Consider the following 18,747-nt stretch of genomic DNA (forward strand, 5'->3'; position numbering starts at 1 on the left):
ATATTAATAAACTCTTAGCAACGCAGTAAATATAACAACTTCCCAATAGTTGAACCCTCTCACTTTACCTGGCTGAGATTGAGAGGCTGCTGCTGGAGGGGGTGTGGCCCTGAGCGCTGCTGTCGGTAGGACCCACCTCCAGTTACACCCCCGGCTATGTGATTATTGCCAGGCACCACTCCATTGCTGGATTTGAACTTGTAAGCTGAATTCTGATGGTTCATTGCATCTGCACAGGAAAGGATACAGATTTGCTGAATTGGAAAGGAGCAGCTATAAACACATAACAGATGATCTATCCAATGATTGAGGCCATGTTTTGCAAGAAATCTGTCATTTACCTGGCATCAGACGCTCACACTCATTCAGGACCTCACTGTTCTGGGTTTTGGGAGGGGGAATGATGATGGTGCGAGGGTTTCCATTGTTGTAGTTGTCCAGGATGGTGGTCTTTGTGTCATAGCTGTTGTTGTTAGGGGGTCTCGACTCAACCGTATAGGGACTGTTGTTGCTGGAGCAATAGGACTCTGGTGAATCATGGACCGTCACACAGCTGATGACATTCTTTCTCTGCTTAGAAGATGAGCTGGGAAAAATAGAAGCGAAGCAGAAAGAACACAGTTACTGGTAATGTTTTATCGATGCTGGTAATATATTTGAAGCTAATAACTGTTACTACATTCTAATGTTAATTGGATTTATTGACAAATAAATGTAAATGCCTTACTCCGAAGTTGGTTTGCAGGGTAAATTGAATTCCCTTCTGACTTCTTCACTTTTACTTAGTTTAGTGTATAGCATATCACAAAATACATCAAAGAGATTAGCATTTGTTAACATGATAGAAAATTGGCTTCGAAATGCCAGGAAACACATCTCCATCCAGCTAACTTAAAGCAGATGTGTTCCATGTTTTTTGCTGTCTTTATCCTGGATGATCTAAGACTACAGGCCTTTGTGATGTGATTATTAGGGAAATTCATATTGCACGAGAAGCTCAGGAAAGATTCTGTAAGTGTGCTAAACAGCACTGACCTATTGTTTTGTTTGTGGTCATCTTCCTCATCTGTGTCGCTGCTGATGGTGATGATGCTGACAGCAGGGCTGGGTGTGTCGGGGATAACGATCGTCTGTCTGGGGACGTTGTGCTGGTGCTGATGGTCTCGAGTGGTGCTGGAAGCCTGCTCTGTTTCACTAGCCCCCCACCCTCCACCCCCACACCCTTGCGTGGGCGGACAGTTAGAGGTCGAGCCATTCTGTAGCACAGCGCAACGCGGGGGCGTATTCTCCTTCACCCGCTTTGAGCGCTGTGGAGACAGCACCACTTGAGAGGATGAGACCTCGTTGGTTGACATGTTCCTTAAGGAAAGACAGAGATGAGAGAGTGAGTGGCTATAGAGGGCAAAACAAGCAGATGCTGGACCTTTAAATTAAAAGAGATGTGACCTTTGGTAACAATCGTTAGCTTCCAGTATGAAGATTTATAAAGATCTATGATGACCTGAGACTTTAGGTACCTGCCAGACATCTGGTGCTGTTTGTTCTTTTTGGAAGAGGAGTTGTTATTGGTTGAGGGCTTCCTCATAACATGTGCCACTCCCACATTGAGTGTCTGGTTGGATGGGAGGGTGACGTGGCCAGCCAGCAAGGCTGGCTGCTGCATGATGGGATTATAATGGCTGCCATGTGGGTGGGAATTCCTGTAATATAATACAATTTTATGTTACCACAATGTTAAAAACAATAAGGAATCTTCAGGTAAAGCATCCTAGCAATGTACGAAATACTAAAGCAAACAAACGAACACATCAATCAGTCAAATCTGACATTTCCAGGGGATAAGAAAGACTGGATAAGTACTTCCTAATTAAGCCAGCAGGTGGCAGCAGTAAACTTTTCTAAAGAAGGAGGAGGAGGAAAGGGGATAAATGAGAGAGAGAGAGCAAGGAGGGAGGGCAGAGGAGCTGACACCAGCAGCTGTGGAGCGATAGCTCTGCAGAGGAAGTGCGACACTTTCCCAATCGTCTCTCTGAGGACAACAGAGCTGCCACTGGACAGGAAGGGAGGGCGACACAGGGAGGGGGTTGTCTTGTCACAGATGGACAGCTTAGAATGAATCTGAGCATACATGGCTGCAGCAGCCATCCACACAGACATGTTATATACCTGCATCCCCCTTATCTCCCTTGGGTTGCATTCTCCCATCTATCCATCCATTTATCAAGTCATCACAGTGACAGGCTATACTTGATAAGATTTCGCTACATGCATATATATGCCATCTCCCTGAGGTAAATCTGCTCTTATAAAATTGAAGATAAAAGACTTGTCACACAAGTACAGGCTTCCTCATGAATTGGTCTCATGCATATTTTCATAACATATTTGGACTGATTTAAGCCGTAAACGACTACTTGTTCTTAAAGCCTATATACGCTATTTCTTTTTTTTTATTTTTTATCTGTCCTGTCAATATCCGTTAATTGAGCTACAGACAGTGGGGATGAGTGCTTTGATTTGAAAGTGTCAGCTCATTACATTTGTTTTTAGTTCAATAGAATCCTTGAGAAAAATGTAGGTTAAAAAGTGTTGACCTCAATATTCATTGTCCTGCAAAATCAAAGCAATAAAAGTTAAAGCAAACAAAAAACACTGTTCTTCACCTCCAGTTGGCGAGAGTCTGTGTGCTGCTCATGGAGTCAGGGATGACAGTGGCGTGTTGGACTGAGGTGTGGGTGAGCTGCTGCCAGGCTGGAGGCAGCAGGATCTGCTGGGTGCCGCTCGGCCAGGCCTGCTGAAGAAGGAGAGAAAAATGAGGGTAAACAAAGATTTAAAGGTCAGGAAAAAGGAGAGAAAGAAAAACAGTCAGCTGCCACGTAACGACATGTCCACGTCATTATTTATTTATTTATTTTTAATTTTAGGAATCATGTCACAGGACAGGAAGTCCCACTTTTTGTTTACATTGTATGGATTTAAATGCTCGTTCACACAACATTTTAAGCATAAGAACAAAGGAGACTCGTTGTACTTGGCGATTAGCTTGAGCCTGTCGTGATAAATGACAGCGTCTTTTCAAAAGTGCGTAACAGATGGTTTAAACTGGCTCATAGGCACATTGAATATGAACTCTGCGAGCCTCAAGGAGACATCCATCGACAAAAGAGATAAGACCAGGACTTAATAAAAATGTACAGCAGCTCCTTTGTTTGTGTGCCTGTGTATGACGGAGTAAGTGTATGCATGCGTGCGTCTTTCTGGTTTTAGTGTGATTATGTCTTTGACTTGACCAATGTTCTAATTAAAGTCTTAGAATCTATTCAAGCTGCTCTGAAAGAGGCTACTTTGTATTTCTGATGCAGAACGAGAGGACTATCAGGCAAGCTACGCTCCGAGATGTGCCACGATGAGTATATGCGCCTGCATGCCTGAACACGTTTGTGTGTTACTGTGTGTGTAACCCTAATAGTTTAATGCAGTTCTATTGATTAGCACTTTAATGTCAGGGCTAATGAATTGTTCCTTTAATACCATTTGCACATCTATTTACAACGGCATCACTATGTGCTGCAGCACACACACACACACACACACACACATTTAAATAGGGAAAGACGGAGAGAAGAGAAAGAGAACAAGAGGCACAAATCCACACGCAAAGCATATGACGACTGTATTTTTACCTTTATCTTCATTTTCTCATCAACATTTGCTTTGATCTGGTTGTTTCTGTCATATTTTAACACAAAATAGCTGTTCTGTTTTGAAGTGTGGTTGCAGTTGAATTGTTTTCATCTGAGGCAGGTTGCAAAGTCCAGTGCTGCAGGGGGGCATCTGCAGGCTAGCAGAGCTGCCTGGTCTGTGTACCGATGACTGACATCTCTAATGGAACATTCTGGAGCTGGAGATGGTCTTTACATCTAAGACCACATCCAAGGTCTTTTATCAACATGCCATTAAGAGGCTTCTAATACATCCATCCATCTCCCGCTCCTCCTCCTCCTTTCTCTATCTCCATTCCTGGTACTCTATATCCCCCTCTCACTAGGCGTCTGCGTTGTGTAACCAGCCTGTCTGCCCTGAAATGGTAACCCAGTTAAGAGACCATTTTCTTTCAACTCAAGGCCTACCATCGCTATCAGTGGCCCAAACGCCTCCCACCTCAACCTACACTCCCTGGGTGAAAACCCTTTGTCACCTCAGGGCTTTCAGAGCCCCAGCTCTTACTCCCAATTGTTTCCACATTTTCTGCATTCCTGCTCCAGATAAAGGTCCTGCTGGTTTTCCTGCCTCCCTGCTTGGAGCCTCCTTCACTCTGGTCTCTCTGTCTGCACACATAGGTGCTTGGGGGCTAAACTTGCAAGGGTGCGATGTGGGCAAAGGGTCCACGGATGACATTAAAACGTAGGCAGATAAAGTCATAGGTAGGTGGGAGAACGCACGCAAGAGGCAAAGAAACGACTCCGCTAAGCCTCGGAGACCCCCCACAGTAAAGGAATAAACACAGAGAAAAACACACACCCAGTTATTAGGTGTGCTGTTTGCTGGCCTATATAAAACATCTGCTTGCGTTAACTATTGCCTGTCTTTGTTTAACATGTGTGCACACAGAGGGTATATTGAACACCTGCAGAACACGGCTGCAATGTGCAAGCCACACGTGATACGATAATTAATATAACTGACATTATCCTTACTGTGACATAAGTCGTGTCTCTCACGTTTTTGTTATTATTTTATATATCCACGATACCCATTCTTGCGATGCTGTGAGTCCTCTGGTCATGCAAAGCCTGATCCAAGCTTACCCTGACCTCCGAGGATCCTCTGAGGCCTGTAATTTGGAGCGCCTGACTTGGAAGCAGCCGTGGAGCTAATCACCATTTGGTATCTGACAGATTAACCCACCATAGAAAACACAGGCATGTGCACACACATACACACCGCTTTGCTGCCTGCTTGCCTGCCTGCTGCATGATTAACTGGAGATAAGGGAGTGCTTCAAACTCCCTGGATTCTCAGGGATATTTAAAGCCTTCATGGAAATTTCCATAGGGAAAGAGGTGGCGTGGCAATGGAAGCGGTCTACTGTCTGTGTGCAGAGAGTGATGCACAGTTATTCTGCTACTTGCAACAACTGTATATTAGCAGCTAAAGCTCCAGCCCCACCGTGGAGGCTCTGGTAAAGGCCTTCTCTGTGTGAAAGGCTCCTGCCTTTGAGTGCATCAGACCGTAGCAGCCTCAGCCTCCAGGAGAGCAGGGGCAGATGAAGAGAGGAGAGAGAGAAGAGAGGAAGTGAGCGAAAGAGAGGAAGGGAGAGAGCGAGCAAGGCACAGGAAAGCTCGCCTGAATGCACTCAGGAAAAACAGCTGCCAGCAGGGGCAGGGTCAAGAACATCGAGTGATTTCCATCCTCCATCGATAGATACTATTCTTAGTGAAGGCTTATTAAAAAGGAAAGCAGAGGGCCTTGTTTGAATGTGAACAGTTCAAAGTTCATAAATGTTCCTGACAGGCACTCTCTCTGTTAAGATTCAAACTCTATTAGTTCGTTTTCTGCGATACTTAAAAGTGCGTACCTGTGTAAGGAGGCCAGGTTGAATCTGCAGAGGCTGGGCACCAGGGGCCTGCGTCACTATGGGAACAGCATTCTCCATCCGCACGGAGTAACTGGTGTGCTTGGAAGGGGATGCCTGCAGCCCTGTGCATAAATAAAGCAAAAGCATGGAGGATGTCAACAAACAAGAAAATCTGTCACCCATAAATAATGTTGCTACAGTATTTTCAAAATAAATTCCAAAAGATCAAATGTGGTATACATGCTCACAGTGTGCCTGACTTATACATAAGTATGCGTTCTGTTCAGTTTGATATAGGAAAAACTAAAAAAGCAGCAGTTATGGAAAAGAATAAAAATAATTCTATTAAATTTGCGCAAATGATTAATTGCCTCTAGTTATCAATGAATCACAGTTTGAATGCTATGACTGACACTGCCTGTGTGCTGAAAAACAAAAAGACAAGCAAGTAAAAGAAGACTGTTTGTGCAGTGAAACACTGTCTCTGACCAGAAATCTGATTTTTTGAATTTATGCAATTTATGGACTGCAAAGACCTCCTCACCTTGGAATCCAGGTGGGCAGACTATGAGCGCCTGCTGGAAGGGGTCAGGCCGGGCAGCGCAGAGCTGAGGAGCCCCAGGCTGCAGGGGCATGCTCCTCTGGGCCACGGCTGCCATGGAGGCAGCGGAGGGCTGGTAGAGTGTAGATTGGTAGTTTAGTATGGAGACATCAGGACTTGAAAAGGAAAGGGTGGCATTGTTGGTGGAGGAGGGAGCCAGGTTGGTGGCCTAAAGGAATGATTGGACCAAAATAAAAATCATGAAAGTGGAGGTACTAATGGCAGTGACAGGGAAGAAAGGATGAGCTCCTAGGATAGAAAGGCTAAATGAAAAGGAACAATCGAAACAAAATAACTGAAACATTAAAATGCAAACAACAACCAGCTCAAAAGGAGACAGACAGTGAGCCACAGATGAAAGAATGAGAAAATTGGGTGTATGATTTAAACATGCCTTAAAATATTCAGACTGTTGATTTGATTAATTAGAGGGAAAGAAAGAATGTGAGCAGAGGTGCAATCAGTTCGAAGAATAATCAACCATCAATGAACAAAATGTCACCAGAGCAAATTTAGAATGATCAGCGCACGGACCCCGACGAGAATAAGGCTGGACAGGAAATCCACTCTGACAGTACACTTCATTTTTTGATGCTTTGCATGTCCCAGTTTGCCATAAGCGTAAACCACACGGCGGCATGAACGTCTCTCTTTGCTTAAATTGTGAGTGTTTAAGTCATAAAGACATAAAGCCAGTTTAAATGCAAATGATACAGACTAATAATAGGCCAATATAATACGCTGTGGCCAAATTTGACATTTCATATCACGGCTTCACTATCTACCCTCCAAATCAATTATGCATGACAGAAGCAATATTTAACAGCCAACAGTCATTGTATAATTACGTAACTCCAGCATGTCTTGACCATTAATAAGGCATGTGGATTACGAAGACTGCCTGGGAACATCCTGGATACAAACAAATGCTTTTAAGAGACACCATTTGCTCAGCTTGTAAGCAGTATATGCTCCACAAGACACGTCTAATTTTAGCCCTTCATTAGGTGTATGTCGGGATGGAGGGAAATACAAAGACGGTGCTTTCAGTTTTCATTTGCTCTCTTTAGCGTCTTTGATGAACACCAGGAGAGAGAACAGAATCAATATGGCACTGTGGCATTCATCATAAACAAGCAAAATACAGGCCAGATGCATTCTAGTCTTGCAACTGAATCAAGCTGAATAAATCACTAACTTAACTATGTCCATACGCCCTCAGAGCCAGGCGCAGAAAAGACAAGCTGAGGGAATGTTAATTCATTTAAATCACAGCAAGATTGGGTTTTTGTCGCATTCCACTCAGTGTGAGCTGGCTCGATATAGTTGGTGATAAAGAACTCTGTTTACTAAAAAGAGGGGTGGGGGGGAGCAAGAGTTGTAACTAAGCACAATCTGGAAAACCTTGCAACCAGACGCTTGGTGATTCCGGCAGAAGCCAGAAGTCAGCAGTTTCGATTCACAGACCATACGCGAGCGAAGCGGTAAAGCACCACAGGCTCAACCCGGGGAAATGGAAGGAAAGAAGAGGAGACAGAGGAGGACAGGAGTGAGAGGGGAAAGAGAGAGGAAGCCTGGTAAAGGGATTCTTAAGGCCTGAAAGCCCCAGAATGCAAGGCAAGCAGGAAGTGTGGCTTGTCATGTGTGTAATCAGCACTTTGTGACAATCCCACAGGACCTGGGGCACAGACAAAATGCAGGCAAACAGATATGCATGCACCAAAGCAGCAAACATGGATAAGTACAGAAAAACAGGAAGAACAGACATAAAAAAATAGAACAAAGGCGCAAACAGCTGCGTTTCTAAGCTGTCAATATTCAGCTCAACAGCCCTGTTTGATAGTGACCGTTTGATATTTTTGGCTCTGCATTAATTATTGATTTGGGCACTTACTCTGCATGCTCCATTCTATGTTCTATGCTTTTATTTTGAAGGTTCCGTATTGGGACCTATCACGCAAATACAATAAACTACAGCTTCGGTTATTTACTGATTTGTATCTTCCACAGTAGGAGAGTGACAGTGGTTTTCTTTTGGCTCACTCTTACCTGGCTGTGCACAGTGTTCAGCTGGTTGTTGAAGGTCATAGTGAGGTTGGTGGAGGTGCTGGGGGCCACATGGGTGATAAAGGGTGTCTTGCTCTGGTTGACTGTGTCGTACATGTTGACGCGACGCTTACAGATCTCCATATTTTGGAAGCACGACTTCACACTGCACGGACAGAGAGAGTGAGGGAGACAGACGAGGCATGAGCACTGTGTCTGATGACAGTGGCAGATGTTGCTTCGCTGTTCAAAATGATAATTATATAAACAACAACAACAGGGCTTGTTGGGCTCGTACTGTGTGCTGTGCGGGAAATCAAGGAGATGAGACATAGTGACAAAAGGGTGGTTGAGTGTTTCGACCGGGGTGATCCTCTTGTCTGCATCGATGGTCAGCATCTTGGTTAACAAGTCGATGAACTCCCTCCTGTCGGCCTTCTCTGCCAGCATGTCGCTCCCCTCCAGATCTGACGTCATGTTTACCTGGAGGCACAAAGCAAACAGAGCAGACATTTAGCATTTCAAACACTTCTCCATTTTCAAGGATCTAATGTTCTTGCAGATGACAGAAAAATCTCTCCCACAGCTTATTCCCATAGGGGAACCTATTAATACCCACAAGGCCTCATATGTTTGGGTGTCAGTTTGTGTGTCGTGGAGTTTAGTGATAACCTTGCACCTTAGCGGCATTATAAACATTTGTACTGGTATTCATAGCAGGACTTGAAATATCCCCAGGCTGGCGCCTTCCCTGAGATTTTTATCTATTCCTGAGATGTGAAAACAAACAAAAAAACACGGACCAAATAAACACTGGCGATGGGTAACCAGTAAAAAGGCCTTTCACACAGGACACCATTTTGCGAATAGATCTGAAAGAGCTGACGTGGGACAACTTAACCTAAATACGGTCTGAGGGGAGTCTGAGAATCTGCCTCGGAACATCATGTTGCTTCATCTCTAATAAACATTGCGGCTTAGGTTGTGGATAAATACTGGGCAAAGCAGCAGATTCCCGCTTTAATGAAAAGCTACATGGTCAGCAGAATTCGATTTTTTTGAAGCGGTGAACCAGTGCTGATGTTTAGCTCTACTTCTGGGTTGTCACGTAAGGTGAGGGATAATAAACGGAGAGCAAAGCAAGGTCGTGATATATAGCAAGTCTGATCAAAGAAGGAGGACAAAGACAGGCAAGCCCTGTTTGCTGTGACTGCCCGTGCAGTGGTAGTCGGCCTGTTTTTCATAAAGATGCAACGTTTATCTGTAGGCCTGCTCTAAGGGCTATCAGATGTGCTGCCAGTCAACACCGCTAATCTGATTCAATTCTTTTTCTCTATGCAGCTTATTCAGGTTCTGTAACCAGTCCTCTCTGCTTGCCATCTCCACTGACTGTGATAAAGGACTAATCTGCAGAATGAGGTGAGAAATAATCACGCCGTCCTCCGCTCGTGGAATAGATGACTTTGGGGAAATGTATATAGTTTGGTGGCACAATAATCAAACTGGATAAGAAGAAGCATTTTTTTTCACCACCCGGTGAATTAAGATATGTGAATTTATTAGATAGAAAAGATACCGGTATAATTTGTTGACTTTCCATAACAATGAAAATGAAAACTTATAAAAAGAACGAAAAAAAGGCGGGGCTTCATCTAACGTGGTCGGCATTGCACGTCAGTGGCTGTTAATGGAAACACATCTGTGCCGTGGAAGCTCTGACATGACTCTGGAGTGAGGGCAGGGATGGCAGATGTCAACCACTGCCTCAGGAAATGTGGAGCAAGGCATCCTGCTGTATGCGGGCCTGCCGTCTACACAGCCATAATGTGTAGTTTCATCTTTAACTACTAGGTTGAGTGGATGAGGAAAGGATATGTATTAAAAATATAATCAAGATTAGATGAAGACCACGTTCCTCTTCCTCCTGTGCAGCTTGACTTGCACCAGTAGAGATACTGAAGGACTGCAGATCAAAATGAATCCATTTACAAGTACTTTTGGCCTTCTTTCCATCTACATCAGCCCCCTAGTGGGGTCCTGCATCTGTTGTAAGTTGGTGTCTGATTTACTCAAATTAGATATACTTGTGACTAAACCCTCCACACATTTCCCACGACTGAAAGGAGGTTCATTATCTCTTTTTGGCACCCAGCCCCTCTGTCTTGCGAGGCCTTCAGCTATATCATCCATTATACACGCAGAGGCAGATGTCCACAATGCTGAGTTGTTTATATGGTCAGGACAGTGAGAGGTGGCAAAATAGGCAGTTTTCTCCCACATTAAGCCGTGCAGCTCTGCTGTATCGCTGTGTTTATGTTGTAGACGACAGGACACAGAGCTTGAAGCGCAGAAGACAGAGATGACCCAGGGGATATCATACCAGTGCAGGTTGGTTTCATTAAACTCTGTGTTGCACGTGTGTTTGTGTGTATGGGGCAACTGTAAACTCTCAGGAAGCGATACTATCATGCCCCAGCCGACAGCATGTTATTCCAGACAGGCCTGACAGCGGCCCTGGGCACTAGTGGACAACCATAATTGTCTCCATCAGTTAAGCAGATACATGTGTTGCGTATCCATATGGGCAGATTCCAAAGGGCTGCTGGTTGGGAATGACCATAATTCAAAAGCAAATAAATAAATGAAAACTTCCTCATAACTCTCAGCTAGTCATTATCAGAGATATAATCAAGGAGCATGATGACGACAGAGTACTATGAGAGATTTGAAAGGCCTGGGAAAATCACTGTAATTTTTATCACCACTGCCAAATCTGCCAGCAGAACCAGTATTTAGCCAAGTGAGGGTGAACACAACAACGCTCGCTATCAGCCACTGTCGGGCATGTCCTATCAAAATGTCATGGCTACATGTGAACTTTAACACCACGGAGAGACAAATTCATGCTCAGTTACAGAGAGGCATTATATATAGCTGTCTCAATTTGCAGAGTTTTTCTTTATATATATCACACCTAGTTTAAACACTTCCCGAGGTTATGTAATCTCCTAAATAAACAAATTCCCACAGGTAACACGCAGAGCTGCACGGGAAGACAAGATTCATGCAGAAACAACATGGCGTGGGACCCACTGAGCCAGGCTGAAAAACTAGTCGGAGGTCCAGGAATAACGTGTGGATGTATCTTAGTTGGTTTATCTTAGTCCCTCGCCCTCTACATGCTTACGTGTACAGCAGATGCACAAAGTGGAAACACAGCCACAACACTACACTCACTGCAGCTTAAATAAGAAAGCAAACTGTACACATTGAGCCTGCTAACCAGCCACGCCACATGTTCAGTTCAAATGTCTGTCTGTAAGTTATTAAATAGTGGTTACACAAAATGAAGAACAGAGGCAGAGTTTGGGATGGGGTTCATTGAGCAGCTGCTTTCATTTCACTCAGTTAAATTCCATATAGAAGCGGAGCTACACTGCAGCTGGAGATCAGACCTTGGCCAGATAAATATTTTAAGGGATTTCAAATATTTGATAGATAATTCTCAGGATGTGATGATCAAACTGGCCCGGGACCTGAACACCCCCATCAAAGAAGCCTCAAACACGAGACAGGTGGATACGATTGTAGCAAAAGACAAAGCAAAAGCAAATAGTACATCTACTGCGTGATTTGTGGGAAGGAAGACGTCGTGCTTTGTGATACTGAGACAGCATACCTGCGCCATATCATCCAAACAATTGAAGATGTACTTGCGAGCCTCCTTGGACTTGATCCCTGTTTCACCCTCATGGTCCTCTGGAGTCTGCAGGAGACAAGAAGCAGATGTTCTTCTCAAATCCCATCACACTTCCCCTCTGGAAACACACTATTTACATTTGGCTCATTATAGTCTCTTGTTGTTGATGTGTGGCAGGGCTCGGCTTACCCTCTGAGTAACCCTGGGGTAGCACACAAATACTCATCTAACAGCCAAGAAATAAGATGGCGTTGAGTGTGTATATAATATATGACACAAACACAGAGACGGTGTATATTCCACTAGTGTACATGTGTACCGACGTGTACATACAAACACCTGACTTCATGAAAATGTGCAGGAAGCAAACAACGTGTGCTCTTTTTGTTTAAAAGGTTAGAAACCTCGACACTAAACACACTTCTTTTTTTAAATTACAGTCAGCTAAGCAGTGCAGCTGCTGCTACATGGAAAAACACGCCATGGTCAAATTAAAGATGTGCAGTCGCTCCTCATGGCGGAGAAAAAAGAAGCCTTGACGTTTGATTTTTCCACATACCAAAGACACCAGAAAATCACGAGGAGCTAAAGCTGTGATGTCATGTCGAGTGCGAGTTTCTACTCCATGTTTGTATCTTCCCTACAATGCTCCTGTCAGCTCTTATTGTTATGAACTTAAAACACACTTCTTTAAACTGACAATGATGGTTTGTTTTTTTTAACAAGCTTTGTACGCCCATAGATCATAACAGCTTTTCCGAGAAGACTTCTTACATTCCCACATGCAGCAAAAACTTGGAAAAACTTTTACCTGGCAGCAGTCTGACCTGGCAACACTAACTCACTATGTATGTTCATTAAATGGCCAGTCCTAATGAACAGTTGTTGTGAATCGCTGCTGTAAGCCACCGGGACCCTTTTTTAAAATAATAACAAATGCATTCAACTGAAAAATATTAATCTGAGGTACAGCAACAGGCAGCGTAAAAATGTCAACAAACCCTGCAGAGATGTGTCAGCATTTGCAGGTCAGTACAGTAAAGAACTCTATGTGTGTGGCACATAGTTTAAATTAAGTTAATGAGGGTAAAAAAAAGTAAAGAGTGGAGCTCTTTATTGATTGGCCTACATTAAAGGACAATGGGAGCTGTTTAGAGCAGAAACCCTCCAAGCTACATTCATCAGACTGGCTTTTTATTTGCCAAATCCTCTCACGCAGATCTATTTTGCTCTTATTACCCTCTCACTGTGTTTATAGCTAACTACAGGGCTCGTGGTGTAACCAGAGTTTCTGGAATAATAACTACAGCTTGTACTAGCAAACCTTTCTATCAGTGTGTGTGTGTGTGTGTGCAAATGTACCTTTAGTCTCCAGAGAGGGTAGGTGGAGTCTGGATCTCTATTGAAGAACCTTGTGGTCTTTGTCCCTGCGCTCAACAGGTACTCTGCAGGCAGACCTTGTGTCTGTGAGATGTACCTGATCTGAAAAACAGAGGAGGACAAAAAAAGCACATTTTACAGTTTCACATAAGGACAGATGTTCTTTTTGCAGTTTGAAAATGGAGGCTGACATTAACTACTCCAATAGAAGTATACATGGCAGCCAAACATGACCTCAGCTTAAGAGGCTAAGACTGATTTGAGACTTGTAAATGAGGCGGGGTAAGTTTTTGGTTTTGTGAGAAATCAGAAGAGCTTGTTGGAGATGGAGATGGAGCACAACTTGTTCAAGGTGTCCCCACTGTGCCTCATCTGAGCGATAGCGAGAGAGGAACGCGACAATGTCTTGCTTTGGAGCACAGGGGCTGCACTAATTGGACAAGTGGCTCTGTGGCATCTGTTCAGATAAACAGGGAGGCTGCGCAAGAATCATCGAGCGCTGTCAGGGGGATTTCAGGGAGAAGCATCCCACCTTCTCAAGCACATTCAGTCCACATTCATGAAGAGAGAGCACACGCACACACACGCACAATTCTCATTCATGCACATGCAGAAATAACAGCATATTAATCTATGGGTGTATAAGCACCCAACGCACAATCGTCAGCGGTTCATAAGTTCAAATCATACGTTACCTGATCGTACTCTGAGGCTCCGGGGTAGAGGGGCCATCCCAGGAAGAGCTCAGCTATCACACAGCCCAGGGACCACATGTCTATGGCCTCACAGAAAGGCAGACCCAAGATGATCTCTGGAGCTCTGTGGACAGAGAAAACATATCGCCCAGTCAGAGGTTAGGTTGTTACTTCGCTTAAACCAATTTTAAAATCATGTGTAAAAGAAGAAGTTTGTGAGGATCTTTCTCTTTACATTTCATCTGAGAGCAGCAGACTCTATTAAACACAGGTTAAACGATTAAATACTCAACATTGCATATGTTGGAGGGAACATGAGGTAACAACTTGAAGGTCGATTTCCAAAACCGAAACCAAGTCCGGATTTATGCACGCAACCTACAGTTCCACACCAAGACATTGATTCAATGTCTGCAGGCTCTTTTGTTGTCTTAACATTGATCTCTCAGCACAGCCTTGAGATTTATTTTTCTAAAGTCAGCAGGGTGTCCCTTTTTTTCATATCTCTTGTTTAGGCTCCTCCAAAGTAGCACCTTGCAGACACAAAACTGATTGATAACCGTGCACGAGCGCCGCTCGCTGAACCCCATCTCTGCTACTCAGACACTGAGGAGCAGTAGAGTAGTATTTTTTTGAAGTTTCACAATCCAAAGTGAGAATTAGGCAACTATAGCATGAGCAATTAGATGAAAAACAGATGGATGGACGGCCATGAACAATAAAACCAATATAAATAGTTACCAGACCAAGGAATTATTCAATTAAGTTACAGTACAGTTAAAAATGCCAGTAATTAATTTCCAAAGAGGCTTTTCCTGTTTGTAGGAAAACACAGAGAAAAAAGTGGGAATTCTAAAGGAGATAAATAGCTATGATTTGATAAAAAGGAAGAAATATTGTTTTAGGTATTTGAGCACCACTGCAGTCCCAAACAATTCCCAAATTTCATCCAACACGTTTTATGTCCTGTCAGAAAGACTAATACACTTCTTGTGAGCTCACGTCTCTGATGGGGCTTAAAATAACCAAGAACACACTGTTTCTGCTCGCTAACAATCCAAAGCACTTTCAAGAGGTTCTCTGGCTGTCATCACCATGCAGGTTGGGGGATGGGGTGGTGGGGAGTGTCTTTGGTCTAACATGTTATCTATTGGTAAGATGTAACCACTTAGCTCCGAATAACAAATTTAAGCTGAAATAGGAAAATTGAAATTCATTCATTAACAGCACATTAACAGCTCACACACACAGTTCACAGGAGCTAGAGGCGGATCCTGGAAAGTTTCAAATCCATACTGATGATTGCTGTGACCATGGTAACTAGCCTGCCCTCACAGATTTTTGGTCACGGAGAGTGAAATGAGGGGGTCTGGCCTTGGGCCCGCTGGAAGTGAACAAACCAGGGAAACAGAGAATGCGGAAAACAGCACGGGGTACGTTATAGGACTTCATAGAACGGTAGGGGGCCAATGGTGAGTGGTCTGAGGGCAGCCAGGGGGTTTGGAAGAGAATGAATGAGCATACCTCGCATACTTAAAAGCAAATTTCCAACTGTAGCCCCCCTGCTCCCTATTCATTGCTCGCTGATGAGGGGTGAAATGAAAAGAGGGCACAGGCGATTCATTGTACACTCAGATACGGCTAATGTATAGAGGCAGAAGGCACCACAGGGACAGACAATGAGATACTGCAGAAAATAGGAGCAAGAGGAAGACAGAGTTCCACAGAGGCACAGGCAAAAATGAAGCAAAAGGGGAGGCAGCGCTTTGCTCAGTGAAGAACTCCTGTCACAGAAAGTGGTTATTGGGGTCTTAAGGGCAGCAGTGGAACAGACACCAAGACAACACTCTGGTAACAGTATCTTAGGGCAGCATTACACACCAATACAAAGACAACAGCGCACAGCTGAGAGATCTGTCAAAAAGGCTGCCAGAGAGGCGTAAAGGAGTCTGTTAGGAGGTTATATCAGAAGGAACAGCAAGGACTACTTAAAAGTGAAGAGATGGACACGTGGACCAGGGTCAGCACGACCCTCCTCAAACAGCCTATTAGAATGACTGGAGTTTCACTCAAGACAAGGGGAGGGGGACTAACAACTGCTGACATATATGTAAAAGCATACACCGCTAGAGAGGGTGGCAAGGATACCCCAAAAAGTGTTTTCCCCTTTGGCCCCAGCAAAAATAAAAGCTTGTACAAACTCTGCAAGGAAATCAAAAGTACATCCTACTTTACAGCAAAGTTTCAAGTATGGGGCAGTTTTGAGTTTTCACATCAAATGACCTAAAAACTATATTATCGCAAAACTGTTTGACAAACACGGAACAAAAAACAGATGTTTGTCAAGAATTCCACTCCGTTTACATCCCAGCATCATCAGCTCTTAGCTTATCATGCTGTCAGCGCAGATGTCGATAATAGAAGCAGGCAGCGCTGTGACATTAATATTACCTATGCATTTTTTTTCACAGCATAATGAAACCAACAAACAGGCAGTTATGTGGTGCATTTGTCATCTAAATAGGATTCACATATTCCTACACAAAACCCCCAAACATATAGCACCTAATTTGCATGAATATGATTTTTCCACAAGAAAAAATAAAAGTAATTTAAATCTGAGCGACTGGAAATATGAGCCACTACAAGCTTCAAAAAGAGGGGAGGTTACTCACACAATAAAGGCTGCTTTTGAGGAAATTCTACCCTTCAAAATGCACGTGAAGATGAAAGACACAGGAAAGCCTTTCATCTGATGGTCCCCTAAATCACTGTGACTCTACTGGACAGATGCAGACCACAGGACCTTCAGCTTCACCCTTTGTTTTCTTTTACAACTTTTAGTGATTTTGGCTCAATAGGGTGTCTGTCGCTGATTTTAATGCAATATTAGCTTCAACAAGTGATTGCTTTTTTGTATACACGTGAAGCTTTTTTTTTTACTTCCGTGTCTGACTGAAAGAATTGGATCCATTTGAGCTTGAACCTTCTCAGCTTTGCTCCACTGCTCTACTTAGGCTGTTCTCAATGCCCCTGTGCTTCTCACAGAAAGCTCCTCCAGATCAGCGAAACGCAGAGAAACAAAGAAAGACAGCGCAGGGGAGGAAGGAAGAGTGAGAGGGAGTAACATTGTTGCTCATGATATGAAACCACAAATGCAAATCTCCCCCTTCCAATGCATGTCTGCCATTGCATGCAAAGCGCCCCACAGCTGCTGCTGATGCAGGCCTTTCCCTGGCAGTGATAAACAGCACACACATATGCACAGCTCGCAAGCCTCGCTTCTTTCCTGTCCCCCTTTCTTAAGTACACAAGATATGACAATTCATGCGTACAGGATCATTTCAGTTTTTTATGCTAAACAGGATGGCTTCTTCATCTCTGCTGTAGGTAAAACAGGGCACGAGCAGCCAGGTGGTTTGTGGTCGCAGTCTTGGTTTCTGAATCGTTGGTTATCAAAATATTGAAAAGTTTCAAGACTTGATTACAGTCCTTAAAAAAAAAAAAAAAATATATATATATATATATATATGTATATATATATATATATATAGCTGTAATCCTTTTTAGATCGACTGTTTTGTGTGTCATTGTTCCCTTGTGAGATAAAAACTCAGACATACTATAAACTGAGAGCCGAGTTATCAGATTTCAGAGTTTGCGGTCCAGTAAAGTGCTGTTACTGACAGTACACTAAGATGCTGTTTTTTACTTGGTTTAATGTATCATGTGCGTCATCTTGGCCAACTACATTAGCATGCTGACTTTTGCTGATAAGCACAAAACACACACAAAGCCAGCAGCTGAGACTAATAAGAACTGCAGTTTTCCTGGTATTTGGTGGTAAATATCAGATGAAAACTCATTAACTCTCCCCTCTCCTGTCATCTATACAGGTTATATCATTGGAACAAAATGTAAACCTGATGATGAAGCCAAAGAAATTCCACTTTGCCATCTGTAGTGTGAATAAAACTACTGTACATTCTTTATGCATCCAAACACCTCAGTTGTGGTTTGGACACACCTTCTAAAGCCTGCTGCATTCAGTTGGCGTTAGCAGTTTTTTCGACCTTAAACTCCACCTCACCCAGCTCATCTCCAGCCGGTCAGGCTACAACATGCAGTGCCTCTTTGGGGGTGCCGGTGAGCTTCTTCCACCAGAGTGCACCAGGCCATACATGTCAAATACAGTGTAGACGGTGTACAAAACACCGGTTAGCTAGAGGCTCTCGGTGGATTTGAATGGGGACCCAACTGCATGAGAGGCCTCAGTGTTCTGGCTAGAGTCTCTGACAACACTGGGCCTTGACAAAAGAAAGAAGGAGGGTGGGAGAGAGAGAGAGTGTGTGCATACTGACATCCTCCCAGCTGGCCTGGTCATTGATGAGCCTCAGCCCCGTTAGGAGCCAGAGATGGCACGACTCATGAATGGCGCCTTTCTTCTGCCACCCCAGCCCACCCCCCTTCACCTCAGCCCTTTCACCCAGCCCTGTGCCAACCCACCCAATCCCTACACCTCACCTCACACCCCCCTTACTTACCATCCCTACCACGCCACTGCCAGTAGCACCCTGCCCCCCTCAGCCCCGAAACAAACACGCATAGACACAGACACTGCATTAAAACCCTCAAACTAGGGCGCCGAGGCCAGGGAAGTGCTCCCCTCCCCACTCGCCTGTCCGCCCTCTGCTCTGCTGAACAGTGCCTGCGCTTGGCTGGCCTGCCAGCCCACACACACACACGC

The 18,747-nt window shown here is 44.1% G+C and overlaps 1 protein-coding gene across 4 annotated transcripts in view; it reads right to left on the reverse strand.

The window, feature by feature from the left end:
• hipk2 (homeodomain interacting protein kinase 2) overlaps positions 1–18,747 on the reverse strand; it is a 66,849-nt gene that overhangs the window by 6,142 nt on the left and 41,960 nt on the right. The window contains exons 3-14 of one of the 4 annotated variants that reach the window (XM_084932844.1): positions 14,001–14,124; positions 13,288–13,407; positions 11,905–11,991; positions 8,524–8,708; positions 8,229–8,391; positions 6,123–6,252; positions 5,579–5,700; positions 2,664–2,791; positions 1,518–1,700; positions 1,036–1,359; positions 342–586; positions 69–229 (exon numbers count right to left, since the gene is read on the reverse strand). In XM_084932844.1, the coding sequence (XP_084788970.1) occupies positions 69–229; positions 342–586; positions 1,036–1,359; positions 1,518–1,700; positions 2,664–2,791; positions 5,579–5,700; positions 6,123–6,252; positions 8,229–8,391; positions 8,524–8,708; positions 11,905–11,991; positions 13,288–13,407; positions 14,001–14,124 (1,972 nt within the window). Of the gene's footprint in view, positions 1–68; positions 230–341; positions 587–1,035; positions 1,360–1,517; positions 1,701–2,663; positions 2,795–5,578; positions 5,701–6,122; positions 6,349–8,228; positions 8,392–8,523; positions 8,709–11,904; positions 11,992–13,287; positions 13,408–14,000; positions 14,125–18,747 lie in introns of all 4 variants that reach the window. The other 3 variants (XM_084932842.1, XM_084932841.1, XM_084932843.1) reach the window with 3 other exon arrangements.

Source organism: Perissodus microlepis, chromosome 7, assembly GCF_051167445.1.
Source record: "Perissodus microlepis isolate ML-2025 ecotype Zambia chromosome 7, ASM5116744v1, whole genome shotgun sequence".
NCBI lineage: Eukaryota > Metazoa > Chordata > Actinopteri > Cichliformes > Cichlidae > Perissodus > Perissodus microlepis.